This window comes from Neurospora hispaniola (genome assembly GCF_033458365.1).
Source record: "Neurospora hispaniola strain FGSC 10403 chromosome Unknown B0T23scaffold_1, whole genome shotgun sequence".
In the NCBI taxonomy this organism is placed as follows: Eukaryota; Fungi; Ascomycota; class Sordariomycetes; order Sordariales; family Sordariaceae; genus Neurospora; species Neurospora hispaniola.
Window position 1 is genome coordinate 1809679 of NW_026944406.1, and position 22159 is coordinate 1831837.

The 22159-nt window shown below is 51.0% G+C and overlaps 2 protein-coding genes across 2 annotated transcripts; both read right to left on the minus strand.

Moving 5' to 3' along the window:
• Window positions 1-3066: 3066 nt before the first annotated feature.
• Window positions 3067-10223, minus strand: B0T23DRAFT_409223 (polyketide synthase; the record flags this gene model as incomplete). The annotated part of the gene is made up of 3 exons (XM_062839363.1): window positions 3067-3423; window positions 3585-9852; window positions 9916-10223. The coding sequence occupies 3 exons, from the start codon at window positions 10221-10223 to the stop codon at window positions 3382-3384; spliced, it is 6618 nt and encodes a 2205-aa protein (XP_062696744.1). The 3' UTR covers window positions 3067-3381.
• A 1649-nt stretch (window positions 10224-11872) lies between these two features.
• On the minus strand, window positions 11873-12241 carry B0T23DRAFT_434113 (uncharacterized protein; the record flags this gene model as incomplete). The annotated part of the gene is made up of 2 exons (XM_062840485.1): window positions 11973-12241; window positions 11873-11916 (listed from the first exon to the last, which is right to left on the minus strand). The coding sequence occupies exons 1-2, from the start codon at window positions 12148-12150 to the stop codon at window positions 11873-11875; spliced, it is 222 nt and encodes a 73-aa protein (XP_062696745.1). The 5' UTR covers window positions 12151-12241.
• Window positions 12242-22159: the final 9918 nt, after the last annotated feature.

Consider the following 22159-nt stretch of genomic DNA (forward strand, 5'->3'; position numbering starts at 1 on the left):
CATCCATCCACCCCTTTCCCAACTTGTCTTTCCTCACACCTACCCTTTCCTCCTCCCCTCTCATCCTTCGGAAGAAAGAGAACGAGAAAAGAAAGGAAAGAACGCTACAAACCAAATCACGACACATCCGATCAACAGTGAGAGATCCATGCTTTTTTGGGAGGCGGAAGCTGGCGCCTGCCGGCATCTAACAGTTTGAGTTGCAATACGATGTAGCACCAAGTAAGTATCGTGCGCCGTTTTATTGATTCGCGCCACATTTGTTTGTGAGGATCGAGGACTTCGCTGGGTAGGGTGAATGGCTACCTACACTACTTACTGTACTTGGCAATTCACACATTATGGAACGGCAACGAGTGCCTATCTGATGCGCGTATAGCGAGCAAGCCACTCCCGTCCCGAAGATCGACCATGCCAAAAAAATTGATCTTTACGTATGTTTTGCTTCAAGTTGATCGTGTTCTTTTTCTCTTCACCGCTTCGCTCGCTTCAGTGTGCGGAGGGATGTCGTGCATTTGGGCGTAGACCTTGCAGGATGAGAGTCCCGCTCTATTGGGCGATCTTCAGCTGGAATATCGCATTGATCAAGCCTCAGCGCCAGTAGCAAGCAGCCACAGATCGTTTACTGGTTGCGATATGCGATACTCTCGACAGTGAGGTCACGAGTCAAGGTGGGATAAGCATCGAACAAGGTAAAGCACGCTAAGTCAAAGTCCTGCCATGCCGTGTTCATCCCTTTCCCGTTAGTAACGAGCGCATCGTCAATCCCTCAATCCGTAAAAGTTGATGCCTTGCATTACGGTGTATTCCGGTCGCTTCATTTTACTCACCTTTGCCTACCGTTAACAATCCCAGTCAGGTCAATGTCGTCTTCAGACATTTGGGTCTTCCATCAACTTCTGGTAGCAGTCCACCTTTCTCCCCGTCATCTCCCCCCCCCTCCTCCTCCTCTTTCCCCTTCCGTCATCAACCCTGCCAGAAACCCAGCAGCGCATCAATAATTTCGACCCGCGAGTGTTTACCTTTACCTTGTAGCCTCACCCTTTCGTAGTCCCTTGGCGAAAAAACCCCCGAATGTTTGATTGGTCTCAGATATTGCTCGTGCGTCGATCGAGCCCATTCCCTAGTTGAGCCAACTACCCATAGATTAGATTGAGGGAATACGAGAAAAAAAAAAGTCTTGGGTCTTGGATCTCTTGCCTTCACTCGCTGGATGGTAGGTCGCTAGGTTGCTGCTGGGGAAAGACATGCAGGATAGGCAAGGCAGGGCAGGGCAGGGCATGCTCGGCAAGGGGGGGATAGGATGGATAAACAAGACAAGAAGAGCGGGCGGGTTAGGACAGCCAGCCGGCAATGTGGCAGGGGGTGAGGGGATCCCTTGTGAAATGCATTTTTGTGCAACGATGATATATTGGACTTTTTCTTTTTCTTTTTTTCTTTTTTTCTTTTTTTTTTTTTTTTTTTTTTTTTCAATGATCTCCACGTTCGTCATGCGGGTCGTTCTCTATAACGGGTCCAAGCCTGCCGGGTTTCCTCCCTTCTGGTTTCTTTGAAAATGGTCGTCAATTTGTCAAGACTGGGCTGGCTGCTTGCCGTTCACGGATGACATCGCTTCCGTCCTGTCCGCCGCTCGAATCGCTAGTGAAGAAATCGGAATGTGAATGACTATCGATTGGGTAAGGTACTTGGATGCTAGTAGATAGTCAGCTGGCCGCCATCATCCAAGGTCGGAGACCCCGCATCCGGCATCGACCAAGGAACGAGCGAACGAGGAATGGAGATTGCGGACTGCGGTCGGTGTAAACATCGACAAGATGCCATTGACCAATCGCAGCGACCGGATCGGGTACCGGTCGCGGTACCTCTCCGGTTTATTCCTTTTTGTCTGCTGGCTACTTAGCTGCTGCTGCACTATTTTCGTCGAATGCTTGAGGAAGAATAGCTAGTGATTCAGAAAATGATACATATCATACTCATATTGTGATGTCAGTCGTTTCATGGTATCGTGATAATGCAAACAGAAGAAGGGGGAGGAGAACGACGGCGGAGGGCGATTTAGCGGGGGATTACGGCACGGATCACACTCATTCAAGCGAGACGACTTCGTCGCGAATGGCAAGCCGCCGCTCACCTACCCTCTACTTTAGCTTGAACACAAGAAAAGGCCACCCTAATCCATACCATCTTAGTATGGGCTAGAGCGGCCACGCGGTGTTATTACTCACAACGTATCAACGAGCGTGAGCAATGTCGCGCTGTTGGCAGTGCGGAAGTTAGACTAGGTTCTTCTCCTTGCCAAAACTCAAAAGTGGTGATCACAAAAAAAAAAAAAATGAAGGAAAAAAAAAAACGTTGGATCCATCTCAGATCTGTCTGGCTTGCTGTCTTGCAAACTGGGAAACTGAATCAGGAAAAGCAGACATTGAAACGACCGTAGCGGCTCGCGAATTTTGCCAGACAATAGCCTTCACATTCTGCATACCGTCTAATCTCGTGAAATTGAACTTGGGGTAGACACTTTCTATGCAGGCACAAGTAGGATCAATGGTGTCAGTCAGCTATTTGTATGCTTCTTTATTATTTGTCTTCACCATTAACCCTGCTTGTACCTACATAAAAGTGTTTACCCCAAGCTCAATTTCACGGTATCGATCGTCTTTTGCCAATCCGGGAGTCTATACGGTAGTACTTCAATACAAATGCACGAGTGCGACGTCTATGTAAAAATCAGATGGCCTAGGTGTCAATCTTGGGGGACCAGGAAAGTAAACGATGGAATGAAGAACAAACTGCGCGTAAGAGAAAGAAATCCAACGAGCATATCCAAGCAGAAAGACATGCGAGGGAACGGAGGAGAAAGCCACCCAGTGGAAATCCAAAAAGCCAAACGAACATAGAACAAGAACACGATTCTCAGAATCCCTCCAATATTCCCAGGTCCAGCCAGGTCCACGTAACCAATACTCCCAAACGCCAAAACCCAAGTAATGATTTCACAAACCTTTCCCGTCTCATTTTTCACCTATCTCTCCAGCTTTTCTTTTTTTTTTTTTTTTTTTTTTTTTTCCCCTTTCCTCCTCACCAGTTTTGGTTGTAGACGGGCGAGAGTTCGAATGTTCCTTCTCACTCCCCTTGTCTGATTCTGACTCGCTGCCGTGGTCCTCTTGTCACCAAGATCAGTCTGAGGCCTATTCATCTAGACCAGGCTGCAGCGCATGTGGAGGAGAAAGGAGTAGCCAACTGTTACCGCCTTCGTCAAGGTACCTGCTGCTCCTTTCTAGCCATTTTTTTCGACGCTGGCGTACCCATTCCCCGACGCAAATGGCGGCGAATGTTGTTGAGCCTTGATGTGTCTTCCAGATCTGGGTGAATGGCGGATTATCATGTTAAAGCCTCCCGAAGAAAAGAACCGAGTTGCTTGGCCTAGAGTAGATGGAAAGTTAGCTTCGACGTAAAAGTCAACAACCGGACGGCTTAAATGTGACAAGCCCACATCGGACTCTTGCATCAATAACACCAACATCAAGCAAACCAGTACTGGCAATACCGCGACCTGATGCATGGGGATAGGGGAAACAACTGACCAAGTCATCCTTCATCATGGAGAAGTGATTGCCAGGCATGTGTCTGAAGGTCATCTTGTTGACATCCAGGTACTCATCCCACCTGTTGGGTCCGAAATCACTTCTGTTATCCAAGAGGAACAGGGCATGGCCCTTGGGATAGGGCTCCGGGCGCGGATCGGTCGGGAGTTTGCAGACGCCGTCCTCGCACCAAATAGCTGTCACCTTGGGGCACTTTTCTTTGGGAATGGGCTCTGCGTCGTAGTTGCTCAAGGCCGTGACGGAGGCAGCGAAGTGCGGCAGGAGCCACTCAGGGATCTTCTTCTCGTCGCCGCCCTCACCGAGAAGGCCGATGGAAGCAAACCAAGCGTGCAGACCCTGTGGGAGGGGCTCAATGGTGACAGGGCATGGAGCATCGATGATGATGAGATTCTCGACCTCATCGCCGGCCTTGACGAGCTGGCTGACGATTTCATAGGCAATGACACCACCGGCGCTCCAGCCAGCAAGAGAGTAGGGGCCTTTAGGCTGACGCCGCTTCATCTCCTCAACAAACTTGGCAGCCATACCGTAGACGCCACAATTGTACTCATCTGGAGTCCTCATGAAGGGAGAGAAAAGGCCCCAGACAGCCCACTGACCGCCGACATTGGAAATCTCGGTGTAGGAGGTGGCGCTACCACTACCGTCGGGGACCATGAAGAGCTGCTTGGTCGCAGTCTTCAGACTTCCGGACAGTAGGGTGGAGGTTGCTTTACGGTTTGGGTAGTCGTCGACAATTCTAGTGGGACGCGGAGGCTTTGGGGGGCAAGGCTCTTCGAGTCCAATTCTCGGGTGCTCCTTCTGGATATTCGATGTGAGAGATGAATTGTTCGTAGGCGAAGGCTCCTGACTCTTAGACTTGGCAGGTTTAGAGGTTAGTTTCGGGGCAGCCTTCTTGGGAGCGTCACTGATACCAAGTGCACGCTCGACGTCCTTCAACGAAGGGTTGGTGACGAAGAGATCGGACGAGATGTCCATGTGCATCTTCTCTCGTAAGGTGCCAAGAATAGCTAGACTCATGAGTGAGTCCATACCAAGACTTGCTAGATCAGGGGCAGCTTGAATCTCTTCAATATCAACTCCCATTTCTTGCGAGATGGTGTTCCGAACAAGGCTCTGGAACTCGTTGTTGTTCTTCTCTCCTCCTCCGGATTCAATTCGAGAACCCTCACCCTTGACTGAATTAGCCTCGCTCTCATCAAGGGGAGTGGTGACATTGGACTCGGAATCAAGCTCTGGGGATTCGTCATCGGACGAGCCATCAGACGCGCTGGAAGAGATGGGCTCGTTCGCGCCAGCCTTCTCATACTGGGCAAGATGGCCCTTGAGCGCACCAATGGTCGGGTGATCGACAAAGGCACCAGAAGGAATATCTAGGTCAAGCTCCTCACGAATCTTTCCGGACACGGTCAAGGACATGAGAGAGTCAACACCCAGATCGGTGAAGGCAATGTTGTCAGCAAGCTCATCATGGCTGCAGCCCACCTCCCTGGCAAGAATGTCCAGGACCTGTGCGATCACTCCGCCCTTGAGCTTCTGGTTGACTCTGCCGATAGTGTCCGGTGTGACAGTCTCCTTCTTCTTCTTCTTGCCAGCCAATGCGGATTTGGCAGTTGGAGCGGGAGGGGGCGCGGCGCGAACCGAAGCCGGCGCGCTACTTCCCATACCGGCAGCGGCGGCTCCACGGGGAGGCAGCAGCATGTTGAGAACCTTGCGAGGAATGGCAGCGAACCTGATGTCACCAGCAATACCAATGACCCTTTCTCCATCAAAGACGTAGGCATCACCAGAGAACATCTTGCTCCCCCTGACGGGTTGCATGCGGATGTAACTGCGGTATTCCTTCTTGCGATCAGGGATCTCAGTGAACCTCATTGAGCCCCAGCCGTGGGAAATGAACACCTGCTCCCGAGAATCCACAGCATCAGTGCCGTTGATAATGAAGCCGGAGATGTGACACAAGCTGTCGATGTTGTAGGGGCTGAAGTAGAACTCGCCATCATTCTCCGTGGTCTGGAAGCGAATCCTGGCAGTGGCTTCACAGGTTTCGCTGTCCAGGATGACCTCCTCCATGCCCTGGTAACGACGATTGTAATCAACCAGGGCACCAAACAGTTTGTACGCGAGACCGCGGCCAATCTTGGAAGCCTCTCCCCGCTGCTCTTGTTGCCTGAGGGAGTCAATGCGGGTCTTGATCAAGTAGGCCATCTTATCGAACTCGTGTTGCCAGTCCTCAAGGTCGCCATAGTAAACCTTGCATGTGGCGTGTTCTGTCTTTTTCGGTCCATCCCCAGTGGTGTACACAAGGTCAGCGTATCCAGCCTGCGCGTTGGCCGTGACCGTGAGTCTTAGGATGTGGCTCTTGGCAGTGTCATTGAAGATGAGTGTCTTGGGGACTTCCATCTTTGCGACGTTGCAGCCAATCTTCTCGGTCTCGGGACGCAGGAGTTTGTAGGCATAGTCGGCCACCGTCATGGCCATATCGCCATATAGCGAGGATGGGCAAAGCGGCGCGCCATTGACCAAGTGACCTGTGACCACCTTCTTGAGGTTCTCCTCATGAAGCTCAGATTCAATCTCAACAATCGCCACATCATCCTTGACCTCTTCTCTGATCACTCGCTGAACTGTGGTGGTAGATAGTCGCGGCTTGCTGGACCCGATCTGCTTCGCCCCTCCCTGGTTTGCGATACGGTTCTTGGTGAGACACCAGTCCCCCGTATACTGAAGCCAGTAATTCTTTTCGTCGAAGGAATAACTGGGTAGGTCGAGGAGGCGGACGCATTGGAGGAAGTTGTTGTGATACTCACTGAAGTCGATGTTCAATCCAGCGGAGTGCAACGTGCTAAGAGTAGCAGTGAGAGTTTTGAAGGCCTGAGGATGGTCTGTTCGGCGGAGAGTCGGCACAGCAATGGTCGTGGCACCAAAGGCAGCCTTGACCATGCCCACTGTAATTGCGTGGGGGCCAACCTCGAGCCACACGGTCTTCTCGTCGATGACATTCTTCTCCTGGGCTCTGAAGAGTCCACCTTGGAAGTTGACGGCCTCTCGGGCGTGGTGGCGGAGATAACTAGCATCCACCCTGTCGCCTTCACCCAAAACTTCAGCGTGCAGCGGAGAAATGATGGGAACCTTGATACGCTCGAAAAGAATTGCGGAGGCCAGTGTTTCAAATTCGTCGAGAATGGCGTCGACTTGAGCAGAATGGAACGCGTACGGAACGAGCAATCTCTTGGCCTTCTGTCCAGCAGCGTTGAGCTCCTCCTCTAGTTTCGTGATGACATCAGTTGGCCCACTGAGCACCGTCTCACGGTTGCTATTGATACAGGCAACGTTCACGCTGGAGGCCATGCTACCCAACGCCTTTTGGACTTCCTTGACTGGAGCTTGAACGGCGAGCATGGCGTGGCTGTTCAGCGTACACTTCTCAACCAGAAGTTTCGCACGAGTGCCGACAAGGTAGATGGTGTCGCTGGCGCTGAGGACGCCGGCAACGTTCAGCGCGGCATACTCTCCGAGACTGTGGCCCATTACCACGGCTGCCTTGATCCCCCATGACTCCCAAAGCTTTGCAAGCGCCATCTCAAAGCAGCAAAGACCGAGCTGTGTGATGATGGGTGACAGATTGGCGACATCCTGGGCAGTACCGTCAATCAAGGGAAGGAAAGACTCGAAACCGTGAAGGCGAGCAAGACGGTCAAACTCATGAAGGCTCTCCCGGAAAACGGAGTAATTTTCGTACAGCTCCTTGCCCATGCCAGTGTATTGCGAGCCTTGACCGGTGAATAAGAAAGCAACCTTTGGCTGCTCAGGAGTTACAGGAACAAAGTTCTCCTTGAGGCGATTCAGAATAGCACTCTGCGCTTCATTCACGCTCGAAGCGGTGACGCTCATGCGCCAGTAGTGCTGGATCTTGCGGGCGGTTGTGGAGTAAGAAATGTCCGCGAGCGACGCATCCGTATGCTTGTTCATCCACTTGGCAAGATTCTCCGCGTTCCGAATCATGGCAGCTTTGGACTTGCCAGTGATGGTGACGAGATGGCAGCTGCGTGGATCGGGCAACGTTGGTGCGGTCTTGGGGGCATCTTCAACCAGAATGCCAGTATTACCACCAGCGGCACTGAAGTTGTTGATGAAGACACGCCTGGGCTTGCCATCTTTGCGCTTGAACGGGGTCAAATGGAAGGCGATGTTGACGTTACGCTCAGACAAGTCCTTGGGGAAGGTCTTGTTAATGATCGACCCCTTTTTGATGCCGACGTGGGGAGGGATGGCGTTCTTGTGAAGCATCAAGAGCACCTTGCAAAGGGCAGTGATTCCAGAAGCCGCCTCACCATGGCCGACATTGGCCTTGATGGCACCAAGATAGAGCGGCCTGTCCTGGGGCCTCTTGCGCTGCGCTGGCGCAAAGACATTGGTAACAGACACCATTTCGGTGCCGTCTCCTGCTTGAGTGCCCGTCCCGTGCATCTCCACGTAGTCAACATCGTGCGGATCCACACCAGCGTCGTCCAGGATAGCTTGAGAGAGCGTAGACTGAGTTGGCCCGTGGGGATGAGTGATGGAAATAGCATCGGCTGAGTGGTTGGTCGCGGTGCCGAGAACAACGGCGAGAACTCTGTCGTTGTCGGCCTGAGCATCTTCCAATCGCTTGACGACAACCGAAGCGCAGCCATCACCACGGCAGTAGCCGTCGGCCTCATTATCAAAGGTCGCGCAAGGCCCCTTCTTGGACAAGAATTGACCTCTGCTCAGACCCGAAAAGATGTCTGGGTTAGTCATGCAAGACAAGCCGCCCACGATAGCGGTGTCGCAATCGCGAGCCCAGAGAGCAGTACAGGCAACCTGAAGCGCTGCGGCGCTGGAGGAACAGGCAGTATCGATGTTGAGACTAGGGCCACTGAAGCCGAAGTGGTAGTTGATACGACCAGGACCAAAGGCACGGACACCACCGGTGATGAAGTAGGTGTCGACCTCCTGAGCCGCGTTGATCTCGCGCCAATCGTCTGACGTCTGTCCGTAGAAGGTGCCGATGCGGTCCAGTCTGGTGGAGGGTGTTCGGTTGGGGACGTATCCCGACATCTCCAGTGCTTCGTAGGCTGTTGTCAAGGCCATTCTCTGCATAGGGTCGGTCTGGAAGGCCTCACGGGGCGACATGTTGAAGAAGCGCGGATCAAACAAGCCCGGCTGCTCGATCCAGCAGCCATACGGAGTGTGACTGGTGTTGATGACCTTGCCCGTAGGGTCATAGTGCGTCTTGACATCGAACCTGTCGGGCGGCACAACGCGGTGGACGTCGAGGCCCTTCTCGAGAAGTTCCCAGAGCTTCTCGTGATTGGCAGCATCGGGGAAGCGGCCAGCCATGCCAACAATGGCGAGCTTGCACTTGCCACTGGACCCGTGGTTGCCAATTCGGGAAGCAGTTGCCTCAGGGGAGATGGGGGGACAGTCCCGGAACGTGACTTCCAGGTTTGTGTGGGCTTTGATCAGCCCAACGAGAGTGGCGCCGTTCTGAGTAGGACCGAGCGGAAGAATGAGGCAGCTCTTTCCCTTGAAGCTCTTTGCCCTGGCAATACATCCGTCAAGCACCTTGGTAAATCGCAAGGGCTCCACCAAAATCTCGTGCACAATCTGCTTCAGCAGCGACGCCGTCGTGAGTTGCCTGTCGGTGACCCATTCGCCCGAAAAGCACGACATGACGTGGGATCTCGGCTTCGTTCTGTGCAGCGCGTCAATCACCACCTCGTCGTCCAGGCGTAGGATCTCGTCGACCGAGGCAGCATCGTGAAGGTGTGGTGCATGATAGGGTCCGTAGACGGGGATCGAGGTTACGTTGGTCTTCCCGCCAAAGTTGTGTCCACTAGCGAAGGCCTTCAGAGAAGAAGGAGGACCCGAAATGGCGACACTCTGTGAGGAGCTTGCACTCAAATATAGCCGGTTGACGCGGTTCCAGCCGCTTTTCTTATTGAAATCATGGACCACCTGACCGGCAGCGCCTTCCGAAATATTGGTGAAGATATATGTCCAGCTCTCAGATTTTTCGGCCGTGGGGTATATCTGTTCGGCAACCTTATATACGTGTCGTCCAACTCTGAAAGACATGAGGGTCACTTGGACGGCCAGTGGTACCAACTCTGATAACGACTTCGTGCAGGCGATTGCGGTGGCTGCGAAGAGCCCGGAGCATAGGCCGACAAGGCATGTATTCTCCGGTCTGGCGAGGTCATCGTGGTTACTCTCAATATGACTAGAAACAGTGTTAGGGTTAGCGTGAGCAAAGGGAAGGGCAGACAAGCAGATCACCGCTTACTCTATGTAATGAGCCAATTGTGATATGCACAAAAGGGCACCGTCGATGCCAGGGTGTTTGATGGGCTGACCATGATATCTCTCATTGAGTTGCTGTAAATTGAGGAATTCGGGTAGTTTCGAACGTTCTGTCCTGGGAAGCTGATCTATCTCGCGTCGGATTGCATAGCCCACCTGATCCAAGTACGCTTTTGCAAGAGTGCCTTTCTTGGGTTTGAGGAAGGCGCTTGCGAGGAAAGCGTGCGTGTCAAGAGACTGGTCGCCGAAGAGGTAGAATGCCAATGACTGATCTGGCTGGACAGAAGACATTGTGCGCGTCTCTCTCGTCAGGTTCTTCTCGGCCGTATGCTATATGGTTGTCGGGAATTATGCAGAATATATAGAACGATCCTCGGAAGGAAGGACGATGCTGCGAGGTAGTGTTGTAACAAGGGCGATGGTAAGTCCCTTTGCTTGAAGATGTAGCATGAAAGGGATAGGACAGACATTTAAATAAACTAAAGATATAAAGGTGAGCAAAAGAGGGGGGGGAGGGGCGACAGTTTTCGGATCTCTTATGCGGAATGCAAAATGTACGTAGAGCAGATGTACACACACCACTGTGGTATGAGAGAACAGCTGCCTCATGCCTACGGTTACGTAGATTTCGCCCTAGCCGGTGGGCGAGCTGCTTGTCTGAGCTTATTCTGGGTGACTATGTAGGCCTTGGCGGGGATTGATACACAAGCTCGGCAAAGATACCCAAGACATTGTTTTGTGTATCTTCATTCCGTTACGATTATTGGTAAACCATTTGAGTTTGATCTGTGGGGGAGCTTTTAGCATCCCTCGGACTTATCTTGAAGACCTGGCAATGTTCCGTCGTGTAAGACTAGCACCTGCATGCTTCCATCAGGGAACTCATGCCGCTCCTGGACAAGGCTACATCTGCTGGAAGCCTGATCCTCGAGGTACTAAACAATTAACATGGGAAATGTCTTTGTACGGCTCTGCACCCTGGGTACATTGTCAGATGCGGACTTCCCCACCCCCTCCTAAAACAGCCGCCCATACAAATCGGCTCGCGGTGCTTACGGTCCATCGTATAAGAGTTAGCCACACGGACATCCGGCACGGAACGTGCTGTTCTCAGTTGTGACACCAGAAACGGATGATGGCCCAAAGCTTCAGACGCGGTAAAGGTGATGATTTATGGCAAGGATCGATGTCGTGAGGTTCTCGTGCCCTTGTGTAAATATAGACAGGGCGTAACATCGAGCATTGTCCTGGAGTGTTGGGGTACCACACCACCCAAGACGGGAATGATTGAGTGTCTGGCTCAGGGTGTTCGGATGGACGAGATGCTATAGGTCAGAAGCACCCCTGCCTTAGCTCAATATGGTAAGGCCACAGGGGTCTTGGACTTTTTATTGAACACCTGCTCCCGCGCTCTCCTGTTCTCTCTCTCCTCCCTTCATCGGTGAGTGAAAGCCACTATCGTACAACTCCCTCTGGATGAACGTACACTGACCTGATTAGCTGCCAGGGACGTGGCAAGCAACATCTTTCAAGGGATCTTATCTTCCACACCATAAGTCCGTATGCCTTGTGGCACGTCAACGAAAGAACGTTGAACTGGAGTACTGTGGGCCACGGATGTTTAACTGCCCAATCCGGTTAGGTTTCCAAAGTAAAAGCCTCTAAGCCGTTTCGGGAAATAGTTGAGCAATGCGACGAGAATTGGAGCTTTCTCAATCTGTGCAAGGTATCATTGCATACTAACCGGTGTAGAAGTACCAAGTCTGACCTTACCTATACCATGGCCGCAAACGTGGAGTGATACCTACGTTGATCCCCGTTTTCGTCGGTGTAGACAGCACAGATGAGTGCCAAACACGCTTTACTGCAGCTTGAACCATGCCAGCCACTCGACATGAATGGGAATGCTGGTGATAATGATGTCTGCAGTTCAGCTCAGCTCAGACGGGGAGCTGTTCGAGTGCTTGGCCCCCGGGGGTCTGAGCTAGTCCGGACGTCAATGTCTGTAGCATGCAAGGCGCTTTTATGGATGTAACACACTGACGATAGATATGCTGTGATTTGCCTGCTTCCATAGTCCGCTCTCCAGCAAATGGCGCGGTTTCTGGCTAGTGAATATGCCTATGCGTCGCGTGCAAGGCTCGTCTGGTTGCTCGATGCGCTCAAAAGGAGAGTCCAACTGCGTGGGGTCACGCTCGCCATGCGGCGGTAGGTACATCTTGGTTGCCTGAATTCGGCAGCGTGCGTTTTCCAGAAGTTGACCAGACGCAGCTGTAGGATCACTCGACCCAAGAACTAAGGACTATTTAGTGTGCGTTGTTCCCTTACCTTGAACGACAATGAAACCGTGAGATGATCAGCTCTTGCTCAAAGTTCGGCTTGGTTTGAGCTGGATGAGGAATGAAGCATTGTGTATTCGTTCATTCGGATGCCTACAGCATGAGACATGCCAAGCTCATTACTGAGACAGGATGGTAATGGTCATCGATTTGTGGACATATAATGCCAATGCCCTCCCATCAGCAGGAAAGCTTCTCGGTGATGTTTTGATGTCAGTATACGTCCCTTCACCTTCAGATCATGACTCTCGAAATTGTATTGAGATGCTCACGGATAGATCATACTTGTGAAGTACCTACTGTATAATTTTCCGTATTGGTTGGTTGGTGGAGACCCCATTTCAGGATGAAGGGTTTGAAGTGTTCGAAAACAGTGCACATGCTCATTGTCAGCTGTCAAAGCATTTGTCTGACGTTCCAGGCTGCGTTATCTGTGCAGTCTGGATCCGGAGTCAATGCAGTGGCCTTCCGATGTTTGGTAACTGAATTACCGGCAGATCTTGTAGGGTTACAGGTTTACCGACTATATGCAACTGTATGTACTCAAGTGTTGATGTAGGTAAATGGCAGAACTTAAGCCTGCGTTGCCCGCCTTGTTTGCATCGCGGGATCATACGGTACACGACAGTGAATGTTGGTAGAGAATCTCATGCATTATGGAAAGGGAAGAGCATCTCCGGCGACATAGTGTTCCAAGTTTCGGACGGTCTTTTCTTGGTGAGTGGCTGGGATTGACCTCGCCGGGATGTAAAGATTCGATCACCAATGCCCTCTCGTCTTTATGAATCTCAGCTAGAGGCTTTGGATCAAACGACGGAAACGCTTGCGCCAACCAATACCGCCGTTGCTCGTTGCGGTATACGGCGTTGTCGTAAGGAATGTTGATGACGCTTAGTACCGGTGGCATACAATGTTCTTTACCGGCATGTGGGAGACTTCGTAGGTAGCTCTCAGTATCAGAATGTGGATAGTAATCGTAATCGGCGATGGAGCAAACTGAACTCTGGGGAATTCGGCAGCTCGGGTCCCCAACGGTATACGGCGGCGCTAACGGATTTCATGTACATCGATGTTGAGGACTGGCCCGCCCTGCTTCATCTTGTCCCAACGTGGAATTACAGCTTAACCAATGGGGAAGGGGGTCAAATTTTCTTCATGTTTCCAACTTTACCCCCCTCCCCAACGGGTAGTTCGTTCCTTCTCTGATCAACAGTTCGCACAGACCAAGTGTATTGGGGCTTTCCGCCCGCTAGGGCAAGAGCGAGCTTTGAAAGTTGATGTGAAAGAAGGCAATATTCGTCCAGCAGCCGGCGTCCAAATTACCGTTCCAGGAACTTTTCAACTTCCTTGAGGTTCTACGAAAGGAGTCTGAGAATACGTTGGCTCTACACAGTCGATTCTGCCCGAGCTTCTCAGTGATGAAGGTTGACAATTATTCAAGACCACCCAATACTATACACCCCCATATACATGTCATGTACCGTATCATGCGGTCATACTTGCGTGTGCTTTATCTGACATAGTTCAACAACAGTGTACTCGTACCCACGCGACTGTGCCGTGAACACCAGTCCCTCGTCTCTGGATTTTACAAGATAATAGGGTGTATGTGTTTTGCCGAAACCGAGGCTAGGCCATGCGCCCTTCTACAGGTGCAAGAAAGAGACCGATGTGACAGAATTTCAACAGTCCGTGCCAGCTAGGGCCGTTCGTGGAATGGACCAAGATGCAGCGAAGCCCCTACTTGGTGTAAGCCTCAACTGGTTTTTACCAAGGTTCGACGGTCGTCTTCGCAAACTGGTGTTCCTCTCCGACGCATTTGACCAGTGAAGACCATGTCAATCAATATGAAGGTTTTCTCTATTCTAGGGTCCGGTTCTGTTCGTTATATACCTACTAGAGTTTGATACCTGTTGGAGAGGGGTCCAGGTTCCTGTCGTTTCTCCAACTCTGCTCAATGCCTGCCAAATTGGATGCGTGTCCCCCTCACGGTCTATAAAAGGAGGTTTCTTATTGCAGAGCAATCCCAAAAGGAGCGTCATGTAAGAAATTCACTCTTGCATGCACAATCGGTCTGGCACATATGCTTGCAATATGCTTACACCTGCGTCATTGGCATTGGCCCGACTTTTTTGAAACTTAAACAATGGGCTGCCATTTTCTCCTTGCTGCGTTTGACACATGCCAATCTCGATCAAACTGCCTTTACATTGCCGCAACTCATTCAATTATAGTATGAATGCATCACATGGGGAAAAAACAGGCGGGATTGAGGCAGCATGGTGCAGCTTGCACGATGTGTTGGGTACAGTTGACTGACGGTCTTGCTGCATGTTGTTAATGTACTTCGGGTGACGCAAGTTCTTGTAAGTACAAGTTTGGTACAAGGTACCTCTACATTCGTGATTGTATTGGCGCTTCGGCTTCGTTCTCGGACATTCCCCGATTATCGCCGCTTTGAGCTCCGGAAAGGCGGATGTTGGGGTAATCGTCCACACCTTCTTGCCAGTTTTCACTTTTATGACACTATTTTCTTCCCATTGCCATTTGATTTGGCAGAAATGGGTGGCTTCAGTTTACCATTTTCGAATCGTGGTACCTTCACCAAGCATCCGCACCCCCATTTAGTAGCGGATCAGTTCCAAGCAACACGGCATCCCTAGTTCCGGGAGGATGATGGCTTGAATCCAACGGACGGCAACACGAAATTTAGCACTCCTCCGCGGCAAGATTTCTCGGACAGTAAGACGCATAGATAGAGGTAGTGATGTATGAACAAATATCTTCTTCCATTGTGGTCAGATGCTTACCGCATGATAGGGTCGGTGTGGAACTGCTTCGGCTCTATTCAGTGCGAACCTAATGTCCATGCGTCCAATCTTTTCTGTATGGCATTTGGGTGCTCTGGACCATCCGTGATTCAAAAGTTTTGTTTGTTCTTTAACTTGCAAATATCAAACAGCCTTGCAGCCTTGCATGATGCATCGCTAATACCTCTTGCATAAAGCCCGAACATATGGGCAGAAGGTGGCGACTTTGCTCCCCAGTCTTGTCGATGTGATGGCTTCTCGAATCTGCGGTCTTTTATCTGTCGATCCATATTGATGCGTGCCCAGCAAACGAGGCAACCATGCGCCCTACCCCGGAACAAGGCTCACTTCCCTCTCGTTCTTCCACGGAAGCCACATCCTGCGCCCTGCACTGAGCTGCTCAGCCTCGTCCAATATTACAGGAACGTCGAGGCCCAATTGATGGAACAACAAACTCGCTCTGGCTATTGTTATTGGATTGTTGGATTTCGCCAACGGGACACAGGACCCATAAAAATCCACATGGGATCGAGACATTGATCAGCCTCCGTCCCTACCTAGTTCAACCTACTCCGAGACGTGCATGGCATCTCACCACATTTTGTATCACACCCTTTCTTCAACAGCCCACCCACTGGCTGCCAGGTAACTCGACTCGATATCTCTCTCCCACAGTCCCGGATCTTGGATGGGGGAGATGGCAAGGCACGGGTACGGTAGTCATCTGTCGTTTGGCTGTGATGACAGATTGACAACCTTATCTTGCACCGAGGGGATGTGCATTCATGGACTGCCCCATCCACATCCCCGAGTCCGTCAGCACGATGTAGGTGCCAGGTGCAATGTCCGGCCCGTGGGGATATCCTACCTAGGTTCAGGTACTTGGGTACCCCTGGTTATGCCGCTTCTGCAATCATCGACCGGACAAAATCAATCACATCCACACTGCAACAAACCATCGCCAACCTCCACCGATGCATGGAAGCTCGTAAAGAACAACGATCCTTCACACCGAGGCTGACACCTTTCCGCCTCTTTCAAGTTGAGCAACTGTCTGAGGCGAGGACGATATCAGTATGGTGTGGGGGTTGGAGTGAGCATCTGGACCTCATCATATCACGGACATCGCACGCTCTGCTAGGTCTGATGCCAGTCAAGGTAACACAATGGCGGTATTGTATCGCAGTATCGCATCGATCTGACCATACTTTCATCCAGGACTCGGCATCTGTCGCATCGCATCGTCACCTTCCCCGCTCTGCTTAGCCGCTGCAAGCTCCGGGCTGCGTTGGCGGTAAGTAACATCAAGATAGGCAAGATGTAAGGTACATTACACCCGGACTTGAGACAGAACGCACGAACCAGGGGAAGGAACATCCATTAGACGGCTATAACTCGGCTCTGACCAAAGTACCTTCCTTCCCTGAACCCACAAGGGTCCACAGTTACCTTCCTTACATCAGACACATTATCCAGGCTGTTCACCAGCACCACATGTCTCAGAAGGCTCGATTAAATAAAGCGCTAGTGTCGTAGATAGAGAAACTGCAGGGCCGATCCGTCCCTCCATCCTTCCCTGCTTCACGCAGTGCCTGACCTTCTTTCCACCACTGCCGTAACAACCTAAGCTGTGGTGTTGCCAGTCTCCAAATGATGTCTCCGCCATCGAGCCCTTCCATGACCCCCCTCAATCCCCTCACTCCCTTTTGTCGCACGTCTCACAATTCCCTCGTGCACACTGAAACGTATCACCACTGGCCCCGTCTTTCCCGATCAGTCCAGCCTAGGTCTTGTCACATACGACCGAAGATCTGGAGAACATTACGTCGGGTTCACTGCATTTTTAAAAGGCAACTGGAACTTGCAAGTACGTTGCACTTTTGAGGGGCCATGGAGGGTCAAGTTACAGAGTCTCCTGCTGGTGTGCAGGCCAGCGACGGTGGGCAACTGCCATCAGTCCAGTCCATAGGTATAGAATGCCGGGGCTCGCAGAGGCACTTGCCGAGTGCCAACGCAGCGCCCGGGCCTCTCGGCGGCTGGTGGGAGAGAACAGGGCATCATGCGGCTCCGTGTCGGCCCGGATGCGCTTGGGGGTAACCTTAAAACTACCTCTATTCGGAATGGAGTGGATAGTTCGAGGTCTGAACCTGCTATCCTGTGGAATGAATTAAGCAAAACTCTGGAAACCTTGAACTCCGAAGTCATGGATCTTACCACACCAAGTCAAAATTCATCTTACCCCTTTCCTTTTGAGATAGGGGTCTCAATGTAAGGCGACATACCCCCCCCCCCCCCCCCCTTTTCCGCAGCAGCAACGCACAACCTTACCAAAACCCCCCAACCCAAAGGATTTGAGGAAAGATCTGCCTTCTCGATCCTAAATTACTGTGCAGACTTTTTGACGACTTCGCTTACTGAATCGAGGCACTTGCACTTTCGTTAAAGTTGTTGGAAAAAAAAAAGAAAAAAAAAAAGAAGAGGAACAAAGCAGTAACATAGTCGACACCCGAATTCACCTCGCCTACATTTCGATTTTCGCCGAACCGTAGTTCAGTTGCGCCTCCATACCACGCTACACATCCACAAATCCAGGCACGTGTTTGGCAAAACAGAGCCGCATGTACACATGAAGATTGCACTTCCTTCGCTAACTAACTAAGTTCGCCGGCTACCTCACTTAACCACAACATCTCGCCGCCGCCTCGTGTCCTGTAGTATCTCCACATTCCTAAACGGCTACACGGTCACAAATCGCATCTGAGACATTTCAAAACCTGGAGGACGGGAAAAGCGGCGGGCGGTTACGATGCGATGCCCTGCCGTGTTCTTGTCACCAAGGCACTACAGTAACAAAATGTCTGAAAGTGGCATGTTATTGTTTTGACCGCCTTTTGTTTTGAACATCAGGGTAGGTCACCTTTTGGAGGTAATTCTGGAATATTGACAAAAGTCAGGGTACCTGTGGGTGGTGGTGGTAGGGTAAGGTCAGGTCAAGTCAGGTATCATAACCAAGAAAGTCCTGCGTCGTGCATGCCATGAAGTTCGCCACCGCAAAAAAAAAAAAAAAAAAAAAAAAAAAAAAAAAGAAATGGACAGATGCGATCGGACCGTCAACTCCTCTGATCTGATTGTAAGGACAACTTGGACAACTTTTTCAAATCTTGAATTCATCAAGGGCCTATTATCATCGCCGTTTACACCAGCGCTTCCAGGCATCAAGGTACTTGGTTGCGCTAGGTCGAATGGTTGAATGGTCGGACGGCAGCAGCTGGTGCTCCAGCTGATGCAGCACGCCCTCATTTGCCCTGTTATCAGGTTTGGTGCTTTGGGCACATGGCGGTCAAGGTAGCTACGTCATTCATGCAGTCATTTTCATGTATACCTCCATTGTTGGTAGGGTCAATGCTGGAGAGGAATCGTACCGCAAACGATGCCACAAAAAAAAAAATTACAAAAAAAAAGTAGAAAAAATTACAAAAAAAAAAAAAAAAAAAAAAAAAAAAAAAAAAAAAAAAGGGGGAAATTTAAGAAAACAAAAAATAACGAAAGGAAGGAAAATGGGGAACAGGATTAATCCGAGACAAAAACAAGAGGAGAGAGGAGATTGTTGTTGAAAGAGGTCCGTGAGGCTGTGCATGCTCGATACGATAAAGGGGGGATGCGAATCCCACGTAGTCTTTACACCAGCCCAATTTCCCGGGTATTGTTGGTCGTCGGCAGTGACTGGAACGACTTGGAAAAAGAGTTTCCTGATGCTTCGTTGCAAGTCGCGACTTGGGTTATGGTCGCGACAAAGAGAATGGCAGTCTTCGGTGGGTGGGTGGGAGGCAGTTGATCGAAGGGCCAGGACGGAGCTCTTCGGGTTGCTTGGAGTTTTGCCCGGTTTGCACGTCGGTGTGCGATGCCGGTAAACATTGGTGTCTACGCGCGGCAACAATGGAGTGTCAAGGGTCGGTGGCATATTCGGTGGACATCGGTGACAGGTGTGGCGACGTTGAGGTTAAGGTTAGGAGGGACGGGGGGTTGTCGACTTGCGATGACCGGATGAACAGGTGTCCCGTGTGCTCTCTGGGTTGGGGTTACGGAAGTAATCGTTCAGTCTGTTTCGTTTACGTAAGCTTACACTCGAGAAGCTTTGTCTCTGTACCTGCTTAATGTCCGGGTGTGTCGTCGTGCCTCTCTAGCTCTCGGGCATCATGTCGTTCCCTGTGTGTGTGTTTGGACGGCAGAGCCGATTCGATCTGAATTTCCGCTCCGCTGTCAAGATGCTTAAAGTCTGACGCGCGTAGAACAGATAAGATTGCTGCTGCGGGGCAAATGCTGATGCAGGCAGAACGGGCTTCCCACATGCAGTTATACATTTCGTGACTTCATTGGGGCTTGAATTTGCATCGCCTTAACACGACAACGATCTTTCTCTTCATGTGTAGGCGCAAAGTAGAAAGCTCATGCTAAGAACCATCTTGATGTTTACTTGGACGACTTGCCGCTTAGTCTGAAGCTTACTTGTGTGATTGTAAGCGCTTTCTGACGCATACTAGTCGGCAAAACCACAGCACAATGTGCCCCTCCGGCCAGTACCTAGCAAGGGCCTTACCGCGATGCTTGAAGGTATTCTCGTGTTCATGGGGTGGAGAGTCGTCTCCAGTTGAAGGTGAACTCATTAGTCCATGAGATCTGACCCGAATTTGGAAAGCGGCCATGCCTGTCGCGTGCCGACTTCAAATTGTCGTTACGACGGAGTGACCAGCAATGGCACGGCCAGCCGCCCGGACCGGCCCGTGCCGGTGCATATGTATTCGGAACTCCACACTGGAACTCCACAATGAAATCTCCAGTGCATTCATCGTCAACACCAGACTTTGCCCTTCACCAATAATTTCAAACTTCTAGGAAGCTTGATACAATTCCAAGCATATTCAACTAAAGTTTTTGCCGTCGTGCCGCAGACAGGACGGTAAGATTCTGGGGAATTGGAATGTTCTCTCCGTGAACAATCACCGACGTCCTCCGTCCTGCAGCCAAGTTCAAAGAACCTGCAGCTTCAACCTCCGCGGCACGCATCGATTGCTTGCTTACCACCTTATTTGCTTGTGCGTCTGCCTACCCGTAGCCAAAGCTCATGCAGCCCCATAAGGTTATAAGTGAATTTTGAACGACCTCTCATCATTGACTGGTATGGTCGAGCGTCCAACTCTCGCGGAAACCTTCTAGTTGGCGATGGCCTTGACGTTTCGTGCTTCGCTTGCATTCGCTGAGCATCAACTGGTAGGCTCCGCTGTTGCGCAAACGTAAAAGAGCCTGTAGGTGCTTGGGTGCTCTTTCCAACTCTGCGCCCGAGTGGCCGAGCGCGATGGCGCTCTATGGACGTGCTTCGGATCAGGTTGTGGAAAACAATCCACAAGGGCAATGCCGATCCGCGAGTGACACTGCTTCATCGGCTCCTTTGCGCTCAAATGCTGCCTGTGTCTGCCACGGAGAAAGAAAGAGGTATGTTCATCTGGCAGTCGCGGCGTCGGTGTGTTGACGACTTGACGTACAGTTATATGTGGAGCACCTCCTGACTACCGAGTGGAGCCCCCGGACATGGTCGATTCGTCGCAAATTTCAGCAACAGATCTTGGGCCCAACTTGCGCCAGGACAACTGTCAGGGCGGGATACGATATTCTCGATGGTATGGTAATTCGATCTCATTTGCTCAGCTTCAGTTTTGTGTTCGTACTGGCGTAATCAGGTGCCTGAAAGATCTGCAATCATTGAAGCTGGGTCCTTCCGCCCGCTAAGATTTCGCCGTGAAGATGTTGTGAAGCCTGTATGCCGCTCTCTACGTCCAGATAGCTCAACTTCTGCATCGACAATGAATCTGGAAGTTGTTGTATTATATCCCTCGGTCAAATTCGACGCCATTTATCTCACAATCCCGAAAACGGTATTTGCGCAAGGCCAGGTTTGCGCGAACAAGCCTCTCAAAACACTCGTCGACAAATTGATGGTCTTTGAGCTTAGCTATGTACTAATCAAATTCGTCGCTAGGTTTTTTAAAAATACACACTTTGTAAAAGCCTCACCTTCTCATCATGTATGCCGACATAATAACAGTTGAGTGTCTAGTACAATCTAAATAACGTGCTGTTGGTCGGCTCCGATGGACAATTGAGCAACTGTCTAAAAGACGCCCATCCAAGTGCCGAGAAGTTAGAATTGCATGATAAGTATGTAGATAAGAGGTTTTAGATCGTTTGTGACACAACCCGCGGAATTATGAGACAGTGTCATCTGCGACAGCGAAGGTCGAAATGGGCAATATTTTCACAAATGAACAAATGAAGTCAAATGAACGTCGGAGATGCGGTATATTGAAAAGGACACGTGAAGATATTCTATAGGCCTTAGCTGTGAATAAAAATGGAATCATGGGAGAGTGTCTCCGAGCATCGCGGGCGGCAAGGTCTTGAACAGCCTCAGCAAGAAAATTTGTAAGGGAGCAAATGAAGGACAACGACACATTATCGAACATTTCACGCCCAAATGGAGGCTTCCTCGGCAGGATTGACGCTCCAATTCTTAGAAAGGAAGGAACTATGAAGGAGTGTCTCATGAACCTTCCCGGCCGTCTTGTCGTACCGCCAAGACATCGCCCCTGACCAATGTGGATCCGAACACGAAAGGAGATATCCTCACTGCCTTGCCACTGTAATTCCTTGCGATAAACCGTCAATAGGGGCATTCGAGAGCAATCGTTTTCTTTGTTTATGATTCAATCTCGTTCGACAAGACAAGGCCGCGACATGCATGTGTCGGGGGTAAATGAGGGTATTCCGCCTTGCCTCGGTGCAAGAACGGCCCGAAGTTCGGCTGAGTCATCGACTGGAAGAGGAAAGAGCACATCAGAAAACTCTCACGGAAGACGACAGCAGCGGCTGAGCGGAGTTATGTACTTCAAGCCTCCCTCGTCTGCTGGAATGACAGCTGGCAGGGGCCTGATGACCGGCCAAGCACCAGAACTCCCATATCCTGCTCACACAAAGGAGAGGTGAGGGCAACTGGCCGGAAGCACAGCTTCCTGGTAAGCCAGAC